Source organism: Mya arenaria, chromosome 10, assembly GCF_026914265.1.
Source record: "Mya arenaria isolate MELC-2E11 chromosome 10, ASM2691426v1".
Taxonomy (NCBI): Eukaryota; Metazoa; Mollusca; class Bivalvia; order Myida; family Myidae; genus Mya; species Mya arenaria.
The window spans coordinates 2,473,074-2,498,233 of record NC_069131.1 but is presented as its reverse complement, the minus strand read 5'-3'; the positions used below and the strand labels follow the sequence as shown (position 1 = coordinate 2,498,233).

Genomic DNA, 25,160 nt, shown 5'->3' with positions numbered 1-25,160 from the left:
CCACTCCATACTGATGTGTTCAAACTTACCGTTATGAGTTCCCACTCCATACTGATGTGTTCAAACTTACCGTTATGAGTTCCCACTCAATACTGATGTGTTCAAACTTACCGTTATATGAGTTCCCACTCCATACTGATGTGTTCAAACTTACCGTTATGAGTTCCCACTCCATACTGATGTGTTCAAACTTACCGTCATGAGTTCCCACTCAATACTGATGTGTTCAAACTTACCGTTATATGAGTTCCCACTCCATACTGATGTGTTCAAACTTACCGTTATGAGGTCCCACTCAATACTGATGTGTTCAAACACGTCCTTCTTTCCTGCCATAGCTGCCTTCAACTGGAAAAAGGGAATATTAATTAATAAAAATAATAGTAATAATAATAACAATTTCAGCCCCTCACCAATACAGAAGATTAATAATTATAAAGTATGTATTAATTGAACAGTGAAATCATAAATATTCCTGGGACATTAATTTTTCGTGGATTTCGTGGGTTGGCTAATCCACGAAATCAAGATCCCAACAAAAACTTGACCTAATTCTAAAATCTTACTGTTTATGTAGAGGATATATATTAGTGTTTGAAAATCAGACTCTATTTGCTATCGATAATCGAATCGAATCGGACCAAGCATTTCGATTTACTATTGGACAATAATCGAAATTCATAATATCACGAAGGAATACATTCTTTATACATTGTATCATCATAATCATTTAAATGGTTAAACCTGGAATCAGTACGTGTGATGCTATAGTCTAGCTTTTAGCAACAGTAAGTAAATTTCCATAATTTTTTTCTGTCTTTAATAACTGAACGAAAAAAACATAACAACACAAAACATACCGGTACTTAATAACTGCACATCAATTGCAAAATGATGCAATCCGCATCAAGTAAGTTATCTTAGCATTTTATCCATGTAAAAGCATATCATATATTTGTGAACCAGCTTAACATTCAATAACCTAATATATTGAACATTTTTAGTTAATTACAAACGATACCAAAAAAAGGTTTCGAAAACAGAATGCATCGAGCAGGGATCCCCGGTATTTGCAGGTAAGACCGGACCCACTACACCATAGAGACAGGTTATTGAAGAAGATTTTGTGGAATATATAAACAATAAAAGACCATTTGAAATTTGGGAAAGTTTATAAGGTTAAAGCGAAAGTGTTTACATTCGTAGGCATTTGTGTAAGAGAGTGACCCCCTTTTTAAAATGAACTTAACAAGAATTTACCGAAAAAAATGACATTTACTCGACATTTGCCACACAAAAATATAAGTAGTTACCGGAAGTAACATTAGCGACATCGATTTTGGACAAGTACTATTAATTGTCGCCGACATCGCATTGTCAGCGATGATTAATCGATTGTACTCGATAATCGTTTCATCACTAGTATACATGTATTAGCATTAATATACATGTTCATGGTATACAACATGTAAGTCAATAAATCATTGTTTTACTATTAACATACATATTTTTTACATTATATATTACTTTGCCTCAAAGATAATAAATTGAAGTCAATTATAAGTACTTGCATTCAGTATTTTTGTTTGGCCTTGTCGAAACATTAAAACAAGCTCATTATCAACCTCAAAACATACCGATTATTAACCTTGTGTGTTTAAGGGTCGTCACATAAATTTGTTTCTTTGATAAAATATTTAATCAATTATTTAATAAAAAACCCTTCCTGTGTGTTCATAGTTTGCAAAAATACTTAAATGACATTCAATGGCTTCATTATTTATTTTTATATCCTTGATGTGGTTGCATCGCTATTCATGACCCTTAATTACTGATCAAACAATAATTGACATGGGTATCTGGACTAATTGACATATTGTCCCATTGCAGTGCCATAAACTGCGTGACGTAGATGATACATAGCATGAGATCGACGCATGGTGAATTTGCAGACAATTTTGGGTAGCAGCTTGAATTTAAAAAAAACAACAAGAGCTGTCACAGTATGTGACGAATGCCCCCGAATGTGACATTGACCTACGAACAAGGTCAGTACATGAAAAGTTGATCTTGCCTTTACGTGTCAAATACATATGGCAAGTTATTTTAAATTGCCTCTGAACATAAAAAAATACCACCCATACTTGACAACCTACACTGTTATGTCCTTATATTCAGAATTCCCTTGTGAATAAACACTTAGTCTTTCACCTTAGAGGTAGGGACATGGGTCTTGCACACGACACGTTGTCTTCGTATGTGGAACACATGTAGCAAGTGATTTTAAAATCTGTCCATACAAGGGAAAGTAACAGCCCTGACACGACAACCTATACTCTATGTCCTTATATGCAGCACTCCATTGTGAATAAACACTAAGTGTGACCTTGACCTTTGAGGTAGGGACACGGGTCTTGCACGCGACACGTCGTCTTGGTATGTGGTACACATGTGGCAAGTTATTTTAAAATCTGTCCATACAAGAGAAAGTTACAGCCCGGACACGACAACCTATACTCTATGTCCTTATATGCAGCACTCCATTGTGAATAAACACTAAGTGTGACCTTGACCTTTGAGGTAGGGACACGAGTCTTGCACGTCACACGTCGTCTTGGTATGTGGAACACATGTGGCAAGTTATTTTAAAATCTGTCCATACAAGGGAAAGTTACAGAGCCGGACGGACGGACGGACGGACGGACGGTGCGATTTTAATATGCCCACCTTCGGGGGCATAATAAAAATAAATAAAATCCACACATATAAGTACCAACAAAATTGTCTTTTTTCGAAAAACCACGAAATTTCAAGCACATGAATATCAATGATTTCACAGTAATAATAATATTTATTTCTAATAAGATTTCAACAAGTCTTGAAATTCCCTTTTTCTGGACTGTGGGACTTTCAAGATCGTTCGAATTTGGATATTTCTCAATAGTCTAGTGTTAAAATTCTTCAAGCTTAATCCCTGATATGGTGCCATGACCAAAATAACATTACAGATTTGGCTGGAAACAGAACGAAGAAATGACAACTTAGCTCCCAAAATGTCATAAGTGAACTAGTCTAGTACAACTAATAACTAGAGCTGTCACAGGAGTGACGAATACCCCCAAATGCCGCCTGGACACAGGAATGGCAAACCATTCCTTTGAAAAGAGGCCATAACTCCAAGGTTACTGCACACTGCATCTTCTTTTATCATGCATGTATTGTTTTATTTAAATCTGTTGAGTAATTTAGAAGTTACACTGCTGACAAGAAAAACTAGCCTTTCATGAGTTATCATCCGGAAACCGTTTTTCTATTTTTAGTAACAGTGACCTTGACCTTGGCCCCACCAGCCCCAATATTGAACTTGACCTGTATCTTCTGATGTTACACCTGTGTACCAAAAATTGTTCAAATCTGTCAAGCCTTTCATGAGTTATCGTCCGGAAACTGTTTTTCTATTTTTAGTAACAGTGACCTTGACCTTGGCCCCACCAGCCCCAAAATCAAACTTGACCTATATCTTCTGATGTTACACCTGTGCACCAAACTGTATCTTCTGATGTTACACCTGTGTACCAAAAATCGTTCAAATCTGTCTAACCTTTCATGAGGTATCGTCCGGAAACCGTTTTTCTATTTTTAGTAACAGTGACCTTGACCTTGGCCCCACCAGCCCCAATATCGACCTTGACCTGTATCTTCTGATGTTACACCAGTGTATCAAAAATTGTTCAAATCTGTCGAGCCTTTCATGAGTTATCGTCCAGAAACCGTTTTTCTATTTTTAGTAACAGTGACCTTGACCGTGGCCCCACCAGCCCCAATATCGAACTTGACCTGTATCTTCTGATGTTACACCTGTGTACCAAAAATTGTTCAAATCTGTCAAGCCTTTCATGAGTTATCGTCCGGAAACCGTTTTCCAATTTTTAGTAACAGTGACCTTGACCTTGGCCCACCAGCCCCAATAATGAACTTGACCTGTATCTTCTGATGTTACACCTGTGTACCAAAAATTGTTCGAATCTGTCTAGCCTTTCATGAGTTATCGTCCGGAAACTGTTTTTCTATTTTTAGTAACAGTGACCTTGACCTTGGCCCCACCAGCCCCAATATCGAACTTGACCTGTATCTTCTGATGTTACACCAGTGTACCAAAACTTGTTCAAATCTGTCAAGCCTTTCATGAGTTATCGTCCGGAAACCATTTTTCTAATTTTAGTAACAATGACCTTGACCTTGGCCCCACCAGCCCCAATATCGAACTTGACCTGTATATTCTGATGTTACACCTGTGTACCAAAAATTGTTCAAATCTGTCTAGCCTTTCATGAGTTATCGTCCGGAAACCGTTTTTCTATTTTTAGTAACAGTGACCTTGACCTTGGCCCCACCAGCCCCAATATCGAACTTGGCCTGTATCTTCTGATGTTACACCTGTTTACCAAAAATTGTTCAATTCTGTCAAGCCTTTCATGAGTTATCGTCCGGAAACCGTTTTTCTTTTTTTAGTAACAGTGACCTTGACCTTGGCCCCATCAGACCCAATATCGAACTTGACCTGTATCTTCTGATGTTACACCTGTGTACCAAAAATTGTTCAAATCTGTCTAGCCTTTCATGAGTTATCGTCCGGAAACCATGAAAACCGACAGACCGACCGACAAGCTCACTCCTATATACCCCCTCAAACTTCGTTTGTGGGGGTATAATTAATTTCAATTCTATATATTATCTTTTATAGTGAAATTTCAACTCTTACCAATTCAGCACAGAGCTGGAAGTTATTCTCCAGGGCGATGTCAAGAGCAGTATGTCCGCCCTTGTTCTTAATGTGCGCGATGTCTGGCTTGGTCCGCAGTAGACACTTCATACATTCTGTCTTGTTAAGTATGGCACACAGGTGTAGAGACGTGTTACCATCCCGGGTCTGACGGCCTAGGCTGTTACTGTAAATATAGGCGTCGAAGGGAGCTAAAGGGACACAGGGTTCATCATATGCATTACGGTGGTTTTTAGAATTTTATTAGTAGTTATAATTATATTTCATCATTTAATTATTTTTCTATCAATTTGATTTATCTCTGTTCAGAAATTTCAGTCTGTTATCTCTTCCAAATCAAATGTGAGCATGCACATGGATGGGATATAGTGACAGCGATTTCATTCTCGTAGAAACTTATTACCTATTCAGCAGATACATACATGTTGGAATTCTGGATGATGAAGTCGACGATGGGTAGTGAGGTCCCGTCCTCCTGAGCAACGGCAAGATGGAGGGCGGTCTCTTCCAAAGGCTGAAAATAATTTTGGTTTCACTATTGTTGATAAATGATGGGACATGTGTGAGGTTTATTCCTCAATCAATCTAAACCTCTTGTTTTACGGACTGTTCCTAGGTGGTTAGCCCAACCATTATCAGTGAATGTGTTGAACCACCTGGTTTGTTTTTGTAGGTTCCAGACACATTACTACTATTGCACCATTCTTAACCCTTCTGAAACTGGAGGCAGTGATTTTTTTTCAAAATAATTTTACTGCCTGTGCCTTTTCAATTGGGAAAATTAGCGTGAAAAGTCCAAAAATTGGGAAAATTATAACATGGTCATTTGACTTATAAAAGATTTCATTTTCTGCTTTTACTGAAATTATTATAATTTATGTTATATGTGTCCTTACAGACTTTTTCTATAACACGGTGATGCAAGACAGCCATTAACAAGCTTGTCTGACTTTTTTATCTTCTTGTATTAAACATTGATGATTAATATGAATACTGAGAAATGCATTTTTGAATTCAAAACAATACCACCAAATCACTGTGAACAATACTCACGACAACATGTTTAAACTGGTTGTCAATTGTGTGTCCATGTACTTGAAGTCTGTGTATGTTTTGCACTCAAAATCTAATTTAGTCATTATCTAGAACTAAACAGTTGAGTACAAAACATTGAGATACTTAAAACACACATAAATAAATTTCCTTCAACGCTGTGAAACTGCTGTTGTTTACTGAATACCATACTTCATCGACTATGGCAACAATTGTCAGGATAAAGAGTACTTTGCATTACAAAAAACTGAAAGAAAACAGAAAATTAAAATCAGAAGCAGAAAAATAACGGTGCGTCCTGCAAAATATTCACGGTAAAAAAGACTGTAAACAAATATTGGCTATTTTGCGGTTACCCGGACCGGATTTAACCGAATACGAGGATGGATAATATCTGAAAGTTTACTATCAAAAAATGTATGAAATAGAAGTAACTTCAATGAAATGCAAAATTAACTTTGCAGGTTTAAATTGAAAGTAAAGAGAAACTCAGGACAAAGGGGAAAAATGATTTCTGTTTTGGGGAAAATTGGAGGCTTTATGGCGAGGGGAAAGGGCTGATATTCAGCCCTAAAATTAGCCAAAAAAAATCTCTGGGAGGGTGCAACCAACTATGTATCTTATGAATTCAAAGCTTTTCACAACTTAATTCAATATATGCTCCATACATGAGCAGTTTCCTCTTATGTCTGAAGTAATAGGAGTGAAACTGTTAAAATTAAATTGATCTCCAGTGTCATACATGTACAAACAAATAAGTCACAACATGTAGAACAGGGATAAGGTTTAACACTTACATGTACATCTATACACCTTTGACTGAAGGTCAATCTTACATTGAGAAAAAATGGACTGTACTAGCTTCTTAATGTCTTTCCCACCATATATACAATAACTGTATGCTTTGTACCTCTTAAGATTCACAGACTACCACAACCAGTCATAACGTCGAGCCCCTCCGTGTACTCCTAGACTGGAAATCACACTGGTAAATTGCGTATGTATAGATCATAAAAACTCTGGTAACACATTGATAAGGTAAAGCTCTTCTGCATACACCTGGGTAATGGACTGGAGGTCACGCTGGTGTATCGCTCATATATGGATCATAATTAATACTCACTGAGTCTGGTAACACTGTCATGAGGTCGAGGCCCTCGGCATACACCTGGATAATTGACTGGAGGTCGCGCTGGTGTATCACACATAGATGGATCATATCATTAATACTCACTGAGTCTGGTAACACAGTCATGAGGTCGAGTCCCTCGGCATACACCTGGATAATGGATTGGAGGTCGCGCTGGTGTATCACACATAGATGGATCATAATTAAAACTCACTGAGTCTGGTAACACTGTCATGAGGTCGAGCCCCTCGGCATACACCTGGATAATGGACTGGAGGTCGCGCTGGTGTATCACACATAGATGGATCATATCATTAATACTCACTGAGTCTGGTAACACAGTCATGAGGTCGAGCCCCTCGGCATACACCTGGATAATGGACTGGAGGTCACGCTGCTGTATCGCCTGTTGGAAGTCGTGCTGTAACTCACGTATGTCGTTGCATGTGATGATCGTGTATTCATGGTCCACATATTTGGCCTTAATGAACTCCTCCCTCTCATTCCTGGGAAGAAAGAGACAGTAATGATGCAAGAATGGCATAACATTTTCAAAAAATCATTTGCACTGTTGAATGTAATGCCACTCAAATTCACTTACATAACTGTATTCACATTAATGAAAAAGAAAAGTTGGCATTCCAATAAGCACAACACTCACATGGGACTGTCTGCCTTTGGTTTTGTTCCTGTGAGTCTCGCCTCCAGTACTTCATTGAAGTAGTCGTTCCCTATCACTCTGGCAAGCTGGAAGTGGGCCAAGCATAAGAGGTAAATACCCATGTAGGGAGAAGCAATGGCTTCATGTGTACAAAATCATGATATATTTTATGACTTCACATTTGTGAACAACAAAATGTATAATATATAAATAAACATTATTAAATTTGTTTAACTTAAATGTAATGATCTCACAAGTATAAAAATGCCATGTGTAGTGTACAATTTTAATGCCCAAAATAGACAGAAGATAGTATACCCCTCCCCTTCCCCATCTCCCCTGTTTTCCCCAGTAGCTTTAAGGTTCCAAGTTGGTCAACTGCAAAACTCAGTGTAACAGTCACACCCGGGTAAAAAAAATACTAGAGATACCCTCTTTTGCCCTGTCCCTTTTCCAAAGCCCTGAACCCCTCTGTTTTTACCAGTAGCTATGAGGTAATTTGTCATCTATCAAAAGACTATAATATGATCATCCAGGACAAACAGATAATACTACCTTCCCATTTTTGTCCTTTCCCCCCTCCCTCCTGAACCCCTACTTATTTACCAGTAGCTGCGAAGTCCCAAGTTGGTCTATCTCGAGACTCTGTGTTCGTGAGATGTGCACGCCCAGGTTTCGGTGGATTCCACAACACTCCAGGCAGATCAACACTCCAAGGTTTGTAGATAGCCATTTCGGATCTAAAACAGAGGGTAAGAAATAACCTTCGTCTATGAGCCTTCATTTCCATGCCACCTCCCAAGAGAAATGCAGTAATACATGCAAGTGATCTTCAGAGCTCATATGACTCTGACATTCATGATTTTTTTAATCATAGGGTGAACATTTAAAGGTTCTAAGAGTATTAAATAAAGAAGAAGATAAATTATTTTTGCTTTCACCCTGTGAAATGGGCTCAGTAAAGAACCAGGTACATATTGGGGGCTCTGCAAAAAACAGGGGCTAGTCCTATATCCTCTTTATGGAGTAAATGGGCTCAGCCTTCAAAGAAAAGAACCTCATAAATATTGCCATTTCTATGCAAGACAGACATTATTTCATCTATTTCTCTGTATAAGCTTTCACTTGCATTGACACCCTCAATAAACACTTTGATTACAAATACATGTTGTTAACATTTGCCCTAAACATAGGTTTTCAATCATAAATAGTCCAAAGTATGTCCGATATATCAAATACTATAAGATCTGCATCAAAACATGTTTTATAAGGTATTTGACCAAAAAAATAAGCTAGTTTTCTGATAACTGCATAAACCTTGATATTAATTTTGAATCTTGGTTACCCAATGCAATTTTGTTATAATTTGAAAGGGTATCAGTTGCAGATTACTAATATGTGAAAAAATTACCCAAAATATGTTTTACATAAAATTGTTACATTTGGCATATTTCCCCTTTACCCAACTGTAATCAGAATTAACATGACCTATTTTGCAATCTTTCAAGCTCCCAAAAGTTTGTTTGTCATTTGATGATAGTAATATTTATTGTACAATCTTTTTTGCACATAAAATCTATTATCTATTTTCTTTCATTTTTTTGAAAATCTCAACCAATGAAAAACTTGGACTATATTTACTGCAAGCCCGAAGACACAAAGTGAAAGTAAATGTCGCAAAGTACAATTAATTTTTCTATATTTCAAATATGCCAATTTGCTACCCAAATAAGAAGTCACCCGGCATCACATGTTTGTAGGTCTGATTACTTCAATATAATATCCATTGGTTGACCTCTTGTCAGCAACTCTATCCACAGATACACATTTCAAAGTGTTCTTGCACAATAGATAAGAGCACAATGTTTTTCTATGAAGTCTGAATACTTGCACCTACCAGCCGCCCCACAGTCACAGCAAGTCTTGTTGCCGGGGAGTTTCTCTATCCTTTCGATGATGTTCCGTGTGAGTTCACGCACATGTTCGTTCATTGTGACATTGGAGCCTGAGTCCTGGAAGGCTTTCAGTAGAACCTCCTCCTTAGCATTGCTTAACACGGATATCCATCTGAATAAGACATGTTCATTCAAGTCAAGTTTACTTTGTAAATGCATATCATACAATACATGACAAAATGTGCATTGCAATGAACATATAACGCGAATAAAGAGGCATCGAAATTATTCCAACGTGTTATATCTACTGAGGCATGATATATTCATTTAGAGGTGATACATTTGCTGAGGCCAGATATGTTTATTCACTTCAATAGCATGATAATTTGATTATATTTATTTAGATTTGATACATTCACTGACATGAGACATATCTGTTCAGTTCAATCTAGGTCTAGTGGTAGAGGTGTCAGACATTCAACCAGGAGAATGTGGGTTTGATCCCTACCATGGGGTACTTGATCATAATTTCTCCATAAGGACAACAGTCCTGGTTTCTACCCAGGAAGAGTCCAAAACTGACTTGACAATGATTCATATATATCAGCTTTCAACTGTCTTCACAGTCAAACTCAAGTAAGTTAATAATAACTACAATGGGTCTGTCATACAAGAAATAGCAACTTGTTGTACATACTGTTCCATCTCTTTTTCATCGTCGGCTTGGAAATGGTATGTTCTGTTGCCTGAAACAGGAATTATAAGCAGCGTGGATACATCCTTTTGTTCTTCAGAAAATGATTAACCACTTTTAAAACATCTTAAGCATGGTCAGCAAATATGAAATTATATATACTGTAGTGAGTTTACTGATAAGACAACAAATTATCAGTTGAATAAACACCAGCGGATTATTACTTAAATTTCAAATGTATCATAAATTAGTCTTGATGTGATTGAAAACTGCAGTCACTTACAGCTCATGTGACTCTTTGGTATTTAAATACACTTTAAAATGACAGGAAACAACAACAACAGCTTATGTGCCAGAGCGGTATAAACTCTATAACAATAACCGCATGGCTCTTAAACATATATTACAGCAGTTTTCTTAGAAAAAATGCAGTAAAATAATTATACAGATACAAGCTTCATTTTCATTGCTCAAAGCAGCATATTTCTAAGTATTATTTTGTGTAATGTTTCAATCCCTCATGTTGAAAACATCCCATCCTAATGATCATATTTCCCAATTAAATGCCTGGGGGGTGATGTTTGGTTATCTTATAAAATGACATTTTAACCATGAGCAAGCCACATTTGAATTTGCTTGAACTGTTCTTCTAAGACAAATTAACGCTGAAAGAATATGTGCTGTATATTTGGTTGAATAAGTTATCTTTTGAAACATGGACATTTCTTAAACTAGTCAGCTCAATAATTCGTAGACTTTTGATTAAAAATCATTTTGTATTCTTATCTTATCAATAAATGTGAGCTGGATAGTGTATTGAAGTAGTCCATTCACAGGCTATAGACCATGGAAAATAACCCATGCCAAGCATGAGAATGGTTAATCTTCTGTCGTATGACTCACCATGACTAGAGACAAGGTCAAAACATTTCTTCCCTGGGTCATCAGAGACCAGCTTCACCTGGCATGTGAGCAGATTGAGACATACCGGCTCCTTTGACTCCTGAAATTACGTACATATTAATGTCACAATAAGTTTTATCCTGTTTAAAAGTTTCAAACACAATCAATATTGAATTCAATTCAAATTCTAGGCAAAAGGACCTTGCTCATCTTATAACTGACCAGCAATATTGTTTTTGTATGCAACTTTTAATTGTGACAAATCTTTCCGGCATAGTCCTGGAATAGGTAGACTACGGTAAAATTCTTAAGTACAAATCCTATAACAATAGAATACAAAAGTCAGATAAACTGAAAACCATCAGTCGGCTTGTTCTGGTCAATGTAAAATTTCTAATCATTTCATGGACACATAATTTTATTTATTTGAAGCCAGCATACATTCATTCATTAACATTATGATTCAATCATACATGTAGTTTCCATATCAAATATTAAGGCACAGTGTCATCACTAATTAAGGCACAGTGTCGTCACTCAAACTCCCAATTCTGATTAAGCTCAGGCCCCAATTTCTCAAAAGAATCTTAAGCATAACAAGCTTAAGAATCTATATAATTTACCGGTAGCCTAATTGACCAGGCGCAAAAGCAATTTGCTTAACTTGTCTGGATCTCTTGGCAGAGGTTTACCAGTTAATTCATTGGATAATACAACCATGTGATTAAATTAATTTACAAAATATTATCCTACCAATGGTCAACTTAGAGATTGATTTTGATTGACAAATGGTGTGTGGTCAATATTTTATCCCATTTTTTAAACATAGTTTATCATGATTTTCATGTTGACAAGTATCAAAATGATTCAAAATAAGGGAAGAATTGATTAAATAAATGACAGAGCACAAACTTTACTAAAACAAAATAGAGCTTAGCTTGATCCTATTTCAAGGGACATGATTTTATTCCCTTAAATGAGCCATGAGGCATCTCACATCAGCATGATGCATCCTCATGATCCCGTCCTTAATGGCGCACTTGCGCTTCTGCCACATCTTTTTCAACATGCCCTCACTCTTCTTTAGGAGGAAACCCTCCTTTGTGGACCCGTGGTTTTTGTTGCCCTGCAGCTGGTGTAGCCGGTAACCGGTCGCTGCAGATGATGAGGAGCTTGGCTATAAATAGAACTCCAAGTTATATACATGTGTGTGCAAAATTGATGCTAAGTATATGAACTGATGATCAAAATATAGCAAAGAAAGGTTATAAATGGAAACTAAACAGTTGACCAATCAAAAGAACTGCTGAGCTTTAAATAGAACAGATGAGTTATAAATAGAATTGCTTTGATATAAATATAACAAATGATAGGTTAAATGAGGGCTATAAATACAGCTGATTCTGATATCATTATATAAATTAATTCAATTATACAGTTACTACTGTATGATGAGTTAAAAAATGGCATATGTTTTTATTAAAAGTTTGAGTCGGTCAGTCACCAAAATTTGTATGATTATCTTCTGACAGTGAAAGAAGATATTTCTTTCCCAAATAGTAAAAAGTCCCTCTGCAGAATCCAGATGATACAGAAATGATACAAAGACTCTAAACACCAATGTTTTAGGTTTTTATTTGCAGATTTCCAAAACCTCAAAGTCAGTATATGTCATATTTCTGTTAAATAGATTAACTGTTAAAAACATTAGTTTATGTATAAACATTTATATAAAAGTTAAATGTTTATGAATAAGGAGCATACATAAAAGAAAATAAACCAGAGTTAAAAATGGTAAGAAATTAGACTCATCAAAATATTTTGGTTTGTAAAAAAGGACTGTTCTAATGTTTAAAAAACATGAGTCTTGATATTGGTGTTATCATAAATCATATCACAATATATACTACAGTAAAACTGCAATAACTCGAGGACACCTGGGACCAACAAAAAACCTCGAGTAATACATTGTTTTGAACTACCCATTTCAGACCTTTATGAAATGTTTTATTTGGAAGTCAAACCATGTCTAGTAGTATTATACCATAGTTATATTTGTCTTTAAATCTTTAACTTTTATTTCATTATTAAAAATTAAAATTACATCAGATACTTACTATTATTTTGCATTATTATTTTTCTTGTTCAGCCAACACAAGGTACATGCATGCTTTGTCATACCCGTTGTTTACTTCACACTGGCACTTTTTATTTCATGCGTGTGTAAATTGTTCTTACGTTCAAAGGCTGTCATATATTTAATGTGATAAAGTAAAAATTAAAAAAAGTTAATGAATAGCACATTTTCTAAACAAGCAATAATTGAAAATGACATGGCATTATGGTAGTCATATTTCAATCATTATCAGCTCACTATTATCTTCTCAAAAGTCTATCAATGAATTACAGGCCATTCCTAAACAGTGATTATCGCTTTTCACACCTCATTAATTTTCCATTTATTTGTCATTGCAATTTTTACATCATGCACATTTTTTAACACCTGTTAATTGTACATTTTGGAACATGCTTACAGGAAAAAGTGTTAAATTATGACCTCAAGTTATTCTTAAGCTTTTGTGTATGACTTGTGTACTCAGGTCTGGCAATGGTGCTCCAGTACTCAGTTTATTTAGGCTTGAGTTACCATCAGTAAGATTTAATATGATAATAGAAGGCATACACGTCTGGACTTAGCAATGACCTTGACCAATCAGCAGCTCTAGAGTTACAGCCTGTTTGAGTTACAGCAGTTTTACTGTAGTAGCATCAATAACTTCTTTACTTTTAATATCACAGAGCTTTATAATAGAAGTGCAGTCTGAAAATACAATAATTCTTACCATCATACAACATTAGGTTACAACATTAATGGTAATTCGTTATTTTTTGACAACACATCTACAAGTAGAAGACAATGACATTACCCACAATCCTCCAGACCAGCGGAAGTGTGCTTGCTGATAGAAATATTTTATGCATCTCAAAATTTACAGATCCATAAACAAACAACTAAATACACAAGTTTCCACAACCTACAGTAGCAATAAGCCTGCAAGTATTGGAGACTAGTTTATATAATTCAACCATTATTTAAGCAGTCTTGCATGAATCATGCGCCAGTTAAACATACAGTCAGCTTGCCTCTATGGTATATTGGCCCCTGAAGGCTAATGAAAAACTAGGTACCTTGACTCCATGAAATTCTGTTCCAGGGTCCTGAAGTGTTTATGAAAATGAGAAAACCTCCAACCCATAATCATAACTAGCAAGCCAGCGGGCCAGAAAACAAGAGTGGGATTTGTAAGAATATCTGGCCTTTGTTGTATAAATGATTAAACTTATATTCCAGCTCATTGCTTATAATATAATCATACATGTAGTTTTCAGGCTCATCAAAAAACAATTCCGAGACTAAAACACCTGTTCATATCCGACCGTACTGTTCTTGAGTACAAAATGAATGTCAAATACATAATTGCATAGTACGATCATTACAAAGTTCATTTACATTGCCCTATAGTTGAGCATGATATAACAGAAGACAATCCCCACCTCCTTGTATCCCTGCATAGAGTTCTTGAGTTTGGTTTGAAGGTCGAGCAGTTTGGTTCTCTCCTGGCTCTGTGTCTGCTTGATGTCCTTGAGCTGCTGGCCAAGGTTGTCTATAAACGATTCATGCTTCTCTATCTCAGCCTGGCCCTTGTTAAAAAACCTGTAGTAAACATATATATCACAGGTAAATATCACATATTGAGTATCTGTAAATTATATATATATCACAGGGAAATATCACATATTGAGTATCTGTAAATTATATATATATATAACAGGGAAATATCACATATTGAGTATCTGTAAATTATATATATATCACAGGTAAATATCACATATTGAGTATCTGTAAATTATATATATATATATATCACAGGGAAATATCACATATTGAGTATCTGTAAATTATAAATATATATAACAGGGAAATATCACATATTGAGTATCTGTAAATTATATATATATCACAGGTAAATATCACATATTGAGTATCTGTAAATTATAAATATATCACAGGGAAATATCACATATTGAGTATCTGTAAATTATATATATATCACAGGTAAATATCACATATTGAGTATCTGTAAATTATATATATATCACAGGGAAATATCACATATTGAGTATCTGTAAATTATATATATATCACAGGTAAATATCACATATTGAGTATCTGTAAATTATATATATAACAGGTAAATATCACATATCGAGTATCTGTAAATTATGAACAGTTGTATATACTAATGGAAAAAAGAAACTGTGCATAATGGCAATGAGGGTAAAAATTGGTCTACATATATATGATAATAACTTGCTGTTATTTCCTTCGATTGAATCATTAGTGCTCATGTAATACAAAGGAGCGTGTTTTTATACAATGTCACCATCTTCAAAATCATATTATAACTTAAAGCAACCTTTTTGCTAAATTTTGAAAAAAGCTGTTTTTGTGTTTGCCAGTAAATTTACCTTACTCTGCTAATAAATACTGCTAATGTATAAAAGTAAGTGAGAACAAAAGGACTGTTGTCAAGGACAAAAAATGATCAGAGTTCACAAATATCCACCCATGTATCTACCAGGAACTGTTTAGCTTAAACTGGCTAAAGGGGCCTTGAATTAAACTGGCCAAATGGGAATTGCATTTAACTGAACAAATGGGCGTTGCATTTAACTGAACAAATGGGCGTTGCATTTAACTGAACAAATGGGTGTTGAATTAAAATGAACAAATGGCAATTGAATTAAACTGAACAAATGGGCGTTGAATTAAAATGAGCAAATGGGCGTTGAATTAAAATGAGCAAATGGGCGTTGAATTAAAATGAACAAATGGACGTTGAATTAAAATGAGCAAATGGGTGTTGAATTAAAGTAAATAAATGGGAATTGAATTAAATTGAGCAAATGGGCGTTGAATTAAAATGAGCAAATGGGCGTTGAATTAAAATGAACAAATGGGACTTGCATTTAACTGAACAAATGGGCGTTGAATTAAAATGAGCAAATGGGCGTTGAATTAAACTGAACAAATGGGCGTTGAATTAAACTGAACAAATGGGCGTTGAATTAAAATGAGCAAATGGGCGTTGCATTTAACTGAACAAATGGGCGTTGAATTAAAATGAGCAAATGGGCGTTGAATTAAAATGAACAAATGGCAATTGAATTAAACTGAACAAATGGGCGTTGAATTAAAATGGGCGTTGAATTAAAATGAACAAATGGCAATTGAATTAAACTGAACAAATGGGCATTGAATTAAACTGGCCAAATGGGTGTTGAATAATAAAGGAAATCCTTAAATATGCCTACATATCATGAACTGCACAAAGTACATACTGTTTGACAGCTTTGTTGTATTCCATGAAGTAGTTGAGCAAATCCACACCCTTCTTTGTCTTGATCTCATTCACTTTGATGAGGTACTGCAGTAGAAACATTCATGGGTAAAAATAACTGACCAGCTTACAAACCCATTAATATTTCTACTGAATATCAATTATACCGCTTGTTTTATTTTTCCGTTTATACAATAGTTTACTCACAGATAGATGCTTCATTATGCAACACATTATAGTTATGTTTCTGGTTGCACATTTTACTGTATGCTTATTCTGCCCATTTTGAGAAAAGGACCCTAGACATTTCGGGAAAATTGCGTCGCGAAAATGCCAAAATTGGGAAATTTTACAGTTAAAAGAACAAGCTGTCTAGTCTCCTGCGAATGAGGAAATTATTTAATATTAGTTTATTTTCCCTATTAAAAGACCCAAAATGGCTGAAATATCAATCCTTGGGGTGTAAATATCTATTGAAATAAATCATGACAAATAATATTTCATACTGATCTCTGAATGTGAGGAAAATCAATGACTTCTGATTTCAATTATCCCCAAAACTTAACATCACATTTTTTATTAGGATGTTGAAAATGAACCAGTACAGGTAAAAAGACTCCCATATTTTTTTTTCCTGAAGATTGGGAAAAATATCTTATTTTTCTTTGGGAATGGGTTCGATAGTCGGACACATAAGTACTATAGAAAAAGCCCTGTATAATGATACCATCAACTGTAGTAATTGGATTCTTTTCTTAAAATTCAATGGGAATTTATGTATTGATGTCAAAGCATAAACATTTATAGTTTGAAAATGGGCAAGATCCCAGCATAAAACAATTGCAGACGGATCAACCCAAATATTTTTCAGCCACTAGAAACCTGAAACACATATGTCAGGCCTTATAATTGGTGGGCGTATATCAGCAGGGATGCTTATGTTAAACCGTCACAAATTTGAAACAATCTTCAGTATATCAAGCTCTTACCATGCACATCTGTAGCTGGAAGAATTTCCTCTCCTTTTCCATCTCCTCTGCTACCTCACTCCCCGCCAACTCTGTACGGTAAAGGCCAATATCGTTAGCCTTCTTTTTAGCCTCTTTTTCAAGCTTAGCACTGAAAATAAGATATGGTTTTATTAATACAAGTTTTATGTAGCTTTAGTAAGCAAAGAATGTAACTGGGACAAAATCCACAACCAATGGCTCCATATGGAGACACTTGACAGTGTCCCTATTAGAGCTCATGCTCCAATGTGTGACTGGAAAAAAGACACAACACATGACATGACACTAGAAAAGAGACATGACATGAGACACAACACTATAAGAGGCATGTCCTGTCTTTTTCCCACTGTAACAGGGATCAAGTCAACAACCAATGGCTCCATAGCCTGTCACCTGACTGTGTCCCTATTAGAGCTCAATAGCTCTAAAGTGAGACGGTATAAAGACTATTATATATCAAGAACCCAGCTTCACCTTATGTACTTACAACTTTGACTCATAGTCCTTCCACGACTTATCAAAGGGCCGTTTGAGGTCGCCCTTCACTAATTTGATGTCCCCCTTCAGGAAGGACTCGAGCGGATACTGTAGGCTGTTGTGGAGACCTTTAGACTGAAAACATGCAAAAAGTCGAAACATTTTTACAATTGTAAATATTTCAGTTACTAGTATAAACAAAAGACAAAATTGAACTACCGTAAATGACTGGGTATTAGACGCACTTTTTTCCCTCAGATTTTGATGCAAAAAAATGCCTGCGTATAATACCCAGTAACAATTTTTTGAACTTTTTTTCTGATGTCAATTTCAAGCCGAGAGTTTCTTTAGATTTATGTAGAAAGGGATGTTACTCGCGTCATATTGATCGAGTATATACGGGTTAAAACGGCAGTTGAAGATCGGGATACGGTATATCGTAAGACGTTTATAATTTCAACAAAAATATTTTATATTTGGACACCCATAATTATTTCCCAAAATAATTTATTTTGCGTACCTAATTTTCGGACACCCAAAGGACATCAATCATAACTTTCATAGTTACCAAGTTTCACAGACGAAGAATATTGATTTTTATCTTTACACTGCCTGGCTAGATTACCTAACCGTATACACCACTGTGACAATTTAATTAGTTACTACCCATCCTAAACGATTTATTGCCTGTTGAAAAGGAAGTGTGATATATTTATTTGAGGATTAAACAAACAACAAGGGCAATCAAGGGATTAAGAAAACATCGACATGGCATGTTTGTAAAACGATCTGCCAATAAGCTTTCAAACTTGTACCACACTTATAGACTATATGAAGCAATAATTGTACAGTTATACATTAATCCTGCATAGCAATGTCCATGCTCTCCACGAGATCTTCGTGGGCATAACTGTAAGTTATGTGACGTCACACAGTCTGAAGCCGATAGAATGTGTTTATTCAGTTCAGTGCATGTATAAAATGGTGTTTTAATTAACTTCATGAAGGATTTACACTTATAGGCGTAATAAATAAGTTTATGACCATTGATTACTACGGATAAATTAATAAGTGGTAAAAAGCAAACATGAAGAAAAAAGGCAGGTTAAACAAACATGTAAATAAAATGTAAAAATGATAATTTTCTATGTATTCGGAGAGCGAAAAAAATAATTAATTTATGGTGTCCGAACTCTTGTGAATTACGGTATTCAATATTATTTTGAATAATAAATTGAATTAAACAATAATCAAACTTACATATAAAAAAGCAAAGTTGGGCACTGTCAAAATATTTTTTGCTTAACATAACTTCATTTACAGTATGGTTTTAAAGATAACCATCGCCATTTTCACGAAAAAAATTTTTTTTGTCACTGTCAACAAACATGGTGGCTGAAAATGCCGGACGATTTTGACATTTTTTCTATGCGTCTTTTAACCAAAAACATAGATTAAAAGTTTTTTTCTCGGATTTTTCACAGATTTTTTTCCCTGCGTCTAATACCCCCTATCGTCTTATACCCAGTCATTTACGGTACTTCAAAACTTTTTTTGTTTTTCTATGATTTAAACATGCCATTTAAATATGCCATTTAAATAAGGTATTAAAATTTATAGATTACTCCAGATTGAATCGCTACCTTTTTCTAGGTATAATTTATTCTAGCATAAATGATTCTGGATACAGCTAGTCCAGTACTTTTTAAAACAGCGTAAGTCATCTCTTAACTTTTTTTTAAATTTTCATAGTCAAATTAAAAACAGAAAGGAATAGGTAAGCAATCTTTGAAAAATCCTCATAGTAAGTACTTGAGTAAGAATTTGAGCTTGATCTTCAAAAGGACTCATATCTATGGCTGTTTGAACACTGTTAATTGATTTCAACTGTAGATAAATGTATGACTAATAGTTGGTTAAATGTCATTCCACATTGGGAACACAGGACAGTTACATCTCTTGAGCATTCTGGTTCACGATCATTCATCTGTTCCTGGGGAGCCCACTTCATTAATGACCTTACTGGGGCATTCTCTGCTTTAGCAGGTTCATTTGTTTATATTAAGGAATGAAATAATAATAATAACAGTTTGAATAAATAAGCCTCTAAAACACTTATTATTTCCCTACTTGCTGATAACAAAAACTACTAAAAAAATATTGACAAATTCAGCCGCAGTGGAGATCATTGGTTTATATGCTATATATATATATATATATATAAAACCAAATTGAGAAAATTAATTTCCCCCTAGTTGATAAAATCACTGACTTAAACCACTGTGTTACAAAGTTTCAATCTTGCTAGAGTCTGTGTTTCAAATTTGATAAGTTTTCTTTTGATTTTGTTTTAATTTCATAGATCTTCTTCCTCCTCTAATCATGACATCTTACATATAAATGTGTTTAAAATATACAGAATATTTTCATTTGTTAACAACAAACCTTCCACCCAAACAATATTTTTGACAGAAGTCGGGAAATTCAGTTTCCCATTCAAAATTAAACAAAAGCCCCAGATTTTTATTTAATATGGTATCTTTCATATAAATGTGTACTTTTGTACAGAAATCTAGAAATAACAAAGTTTTTCATTCAAAATTGAACAAAAGCCGTTTATTTTTATTTACCATGTCTTCAATAAGCAGACTAAGCGTTTTGGTAATCTTGGCGAACTCATGGAAGGCATCATCTGAAAAAAAGTAAAATGTTTAAATGTGTTTCATATTGGGTATGGTTTTTTAGTTTGTTAAAAGATAAAGGTAATTTTCACATGACATATCACCATAAGTTTGACTTCGCATAAAAGTTCTATTAAATAATCAAAAGAAACACCAAACCATGGGATATAACACAATGTGCATCATTTTTCAACCCTTACATGACAAAAATGTATTATTACTCTATTTTATATTCCTAACCACACTACGTTACTATAGAGCCAAACATTAACCAGAATTCGGCAAAACAGCAGGAACTCAATAAGTGCATATATAAATAGAAGCAGATATTGCGTTCCTGCACGAAGGTGACAATGTGTTGCCTGTAAGGAGAGCAAATGCCAGCATTGATTTTTGACCTTATGACCGCAAAATCAATAGGATAATCTAAACTTCATCAAGATATTATCAATTGGTATTTAAAGTGTGATAACAGCGAAAACAAAGCCAGTATAGGTTTAATATAAAAATGATATTCCCATTCTTGTGTGTCTACTATACTTAACTGGTGACACCAAAAGCAAACAAGTTTCATAAACATCTTGAATATCTTGCCTGGTTTTCATGTTTTTTATCCCAGATTGCGCTTCTGTTTATTTGATGCCTTGAACATGACAACCTAGACCCCAACCTAGCATGACAACCTAGATTGCACCCTAACATGACAACCTAAACCCCACATTGGCATGACAACCTAGACTCCACCCTAACATGACAACCTAAACCCCACATTGGCATGACAACCTAGACTCCACCCTAACATGCCAACCTAAACCCAACATTGGCATGACAACCTAGACTCCACCCTAACATGACAACCTAGATTGCACCCTAACATGACAACCTAAACCCCACATTGGCATGACAACCTAGACCCCAACCTAGCATGACAACCTAGATTGCACCCTAACATGACAACCTAAACCCCACATTGGCATGACAACCTAGATTGCACCCTAACATGACAACCTAAACCCCACATTGGCATGACAACCTAGACTCCACCCTAACATGCCAACCTAAACCCAACATTGGCATGACAACCCAGACCCCACCCGGACATGGCACCCTACTTCACGGTAACCTAGACACCACCCTAGCTTGACAACCTACTTCACGGTAACCTAGACCCCACCCTGTCTTGACAACCTATTTCACGGTAACCTAGACCAAACTCTGACATAACAACCTAGACCCCAAGCTGGCATAACAACATAGACCCTACATGGCATTAGTATTAATCTTGCCTTTTCCTTAAAATCATATAATAAAAACAACATACTTATTTCACGGTGGCTATTACTGGCACTTTTTCCGATTCTGTCCAAATTGTCAGCAATATCCATCTCATTTTGTGCATATTCTAAATATAAAAGAAATGCAAATGTTAAGTATTCATATTCAGAAACTAGTGAAATTAATGAATATAAAAATTGTCACCATTTATGACAATGCTTTCATTTAAGTAATTATACCTTTACACTACCAACTATGTGTCTTTTGCAGATTTGACTATGATATTTTCTTACAGCAGATATCTTTTTAATCAATTTTTCATGATACCCCGCAATTTAAGCACATCGCGAGACATGTTCATTACTATTATTTGACCCGGGCATCCCTGTGTCCAGGCGCTTAATGAGGCGCTGCAAAGGGTTAGTTAAGAGTAATTAAGGTCGACATGTAGCTGTGTTTAAATCATACATTAAATGTTAGTAATTTATTAACAAAAAGTATCTTTTTACACTTACTGCTAGTAGAATTGTACAATGCTCGCACAGATTTTTTCAACTTTGTCAACTCGCTTCTGTCTGTATCAAGCTCCTGAAAGAATAAGAATGTTCTAACTTAGTTTAAGGAATAAAATAGAATTTGAAAAAAATGCCAGGAAAGGTTGATGAATAAGTTCCAATTCTTATATTTAGTACTTGGCATTAAAAAAGACTTTGCTTTAGAAAGCATTTTACCAGTGCAGAGCTTTTTCTCATTTCAACAACTGAATGGCTTAAAAAGAAAAGTTGACTATTTTTAACATAAACCTAGTATTGCTTTTCGGATGCTGAAGGATTTTCATACAGAAAAGTGCATTTACTTTTTACCATTATTCTATTAAACTCACTTTATGTCTTAACTGTTAACCAAAATGAAATTAATATGTTTCAGAAAAGTTTGTAGTGTGTGGGTTGAAATCAGCCCATTGTTTTAAGTATGACAGATGCAAAATTGCCTGGATGAGCCTGACAGTTTAGTGGGGGGAGTAGTGTTTTGTGTGTTGTCAAAACACCCAGCCAGTTGGTCAGAACCCAGTTGGTCAGAGTGCAGTGCTAGTGTTTTGGAAGTTGTGGGTTCAAGCCCCACACTGGGCGCACTTTTCCACCGAGGTTGACTTTACTCAGGGTTCCGCCAGGCCTTTATTTCGTAATTATCCTTTTGATTACCAATTATTCATTGAAAAGAAGCATGGGAGAAGAAAAGATGACACATATCATCCTTCTACTTATTTTGAATAAAATAAATCAATCTGAAAAGACACATTTGCATTCTCTTATTATTTAGCTGACCTGGCTGCCTTTGAAACGGTAAAGGTCATAGTATCGTTGCTTTAATCTTGATATTTTTACCTAACCTGTTACTGGCAATCACCTAGATCTCATAATTCATGTGCTCTTTTGTATTCAGGCATGAAGACACCCTGTTTTACACAGTTTGGTATGATGTCAATGGTTTGAATATAAACAATTACCTATGAGTCAATAATATATGGTTGGAATACTTGACAAATATCAAAAATAAATGAAGAGAAACAAACCTTTTTCGCAAATATAATTCAATAAATCGGATTGTAGTAAGGAATTTGTATTTCAAGGCAGCAGAATTGTCAACGTGTTTAAAATACAGGAAATTGAACCATTTTGATACCTAAAATAAAAAAAAAATCTCTCCAAACCCTCTGCTCCAGATATGTGTTCTGAAATTTCTAGAGGAAACCTAGTCTAAAATTACAGACGTGTTATACGGGATTCTTCTAATCCCTAACGTCTAAACGGATTTGTGCAAAAACCGGGGATGTTTTGAAAAATATTGAAATTATATTAAGTGAGGTATTTTATGGTTTAAATTGATCATAAAGGTTTATATTCATATTTTACCATGTAAGTGAAGAGTTATTTTGCACAAAACAAGCATTTAATGCATTAAAACACATTATTTACCTTTCCAATAAAACGAAAGTTGACTGGCACAGACAACAATTATGCCAAGCGGAACAACTCGACCCGATTGTAATAACTCGGCCACCTCCGACAAGCTTCGAGATAGACCTTGTAAATACAATCGTTACCACTCGGCCATGGCCGAAATGTTCCGATTGTTTAAAAATTATGCCCTGAAGCCATGCATGCAGGTGCCCTTCATGTATATATCGCTATGTTTTGACAGCAAGAAATGAAAAAAACATGTCAAACTCATAATTTTTTGTAGGATATGACATTTTTATGTATGCAAACTGATATAAAATAACATAATCTGGTAATATTTCTTGTTTTTATGACATGTTTTAGATGTTAAATGCTTTACCCCAGAATCCCGATCGGAATAACTACCCACTTTTGATACTACACAATTTGTACGTGAAGGATCTGCCATATCAAAAAACGTAAAAATTCCGTATTTGTACAATTATTTGGACTAGCGGAAACCTAGCTTTACTGGTGTCAGAAATAAAAGGCAAAGAGTGCCTGGATTGGCCTGAAAGGTTTATTCAATAATTGGGGGAATGAAGTGAGTGGGAGTGAGATAGAGCACTGTGCAAGGGTTCTGGCAGTTGTTGGTTAACTCTAACTTGTATGTCAGATAACAGTAAAAAAATGACAATAGGCCTGTAAACCGTCTTAAAGACAATAGACCCTTAAATTGTCTAATGTACAGTCATTTATCAAATCTTGCATATAAAACACAAGCTTTCAATCAATAGTAATAATCAGATCATGATATTCGCCGAGCCCGTTAGTACTCAGAAAAACTAACATAACTCACTTCCTCAATTTGTGATACAGTGTTTCGACAAGTTGTCATTTTCTTGTCGAATGTGGAGGTTGTGGGCGAGTTGTAATCCTCCCATGTTTGGTCTATAAAATCTGCCACAGAAATAGACTCAGGCATGTTTGCAGATTAATTGCATATATGAAAATTCTTCGAAAAATTCATTGCAAAAATTGTTTTCCGTAAATACCGGAAATATATTGTAATTAATTTGAACACCAAGTAAATTAACTGCAAGAAACGTAACACAGGCTACATATTACTATAATAATTATTATTGTCACGCAGCGGTTACTTCTCTTTACAGTCAGCGCCAGTACACAACTAAAATATTTATGTGACAATATTAAAAAATAAGCATTTGCATTTCTTCCATACTGGTTGAGAAGCAG

General features: G+C 35.2%; 1 protein-coding gene across 3 annotated transcripts in view; it reads right to left on the bottom strand.

The window, feature by feature from the left end:
* Positions 1–24,955, bottom strand: part of LOC128204202 (arfGAP with SH3 domain, ANK repeat and PH domain-containing protein-like) — a 46,055-nt gene extending 21,100 nt beyond the window's left edge. For 2 of the 3 annotated variants that reach the window (XM_052905585.1, XM_052905587.1), the window contains exons 1-19: positions 24,763–24,955; positions 22,479–22,551; positions 22,010–22,090; positions 20,638–20,699; positions 18,018–18,142; positions 17,510–17,639; positions 16,522–16,607; positions 14,674–14,833; positions 14,308–14,337; positions 12,116–12,295; positions 11,119–11,218; positions 10,219–10,267; positions 9,524–9,693; positions 8,233–8,366; positions 7,627–7,712; positions 7,291–7,471; positions 5,206–5,297; positions 4,763–4,949; positions 280–348 (exon numbers count right to left, since the gene is read on the bottom strand). In XM_052905585.1, the coding sequence (XP_052761545.1) occupies positions 280–348; positions 4,763–4,949; positions 5,206–5,297; positions 7,291–7,471; positions 7,627–7,712; positions 8,233–8,366; positions 9,524–9,693; positions 10,219–10,267; positions 11,119–11,218; positions 12,116–12,295; positions 14,308–14,337; positions 14,674–14,833; positions 16,522–16,607; positions 17,510–17,639; positions 18,018–18,142; positions 20,638–20,699; positions 22,010–22,090; positions 22,479–22,551; positions 24,763–24,888 (2,121 nt within the window). In that variant the 5' untranslated portion in view covers positions 24,889–24,955. The remainder of the gene's footprint in view (positions 1–279; positions 349–4,762; positions 4,950–5,205; positions 5,298–7,290; positions 7,472–7,626; positions 7,713–8,232; positions 8,367–9,523; positions 9,694–10,218; positions 10,268–11,118; positions 11,219–12,115; positions 12,296–14,307; positions 14,338–14,673; positions 14,834–16,521; positions 16,608–17,509; positions 17,640–18,017; positions 18,143–20,637; positions 20,700–22,009; positions 22,091–22,478; positions 22,552–24,762) is intronic. The other variant, XM_052905586.1, reaches the window with a different exon arrangement.
* Positions 24,956–25,160: the final 205 nt, after the last annotated feature.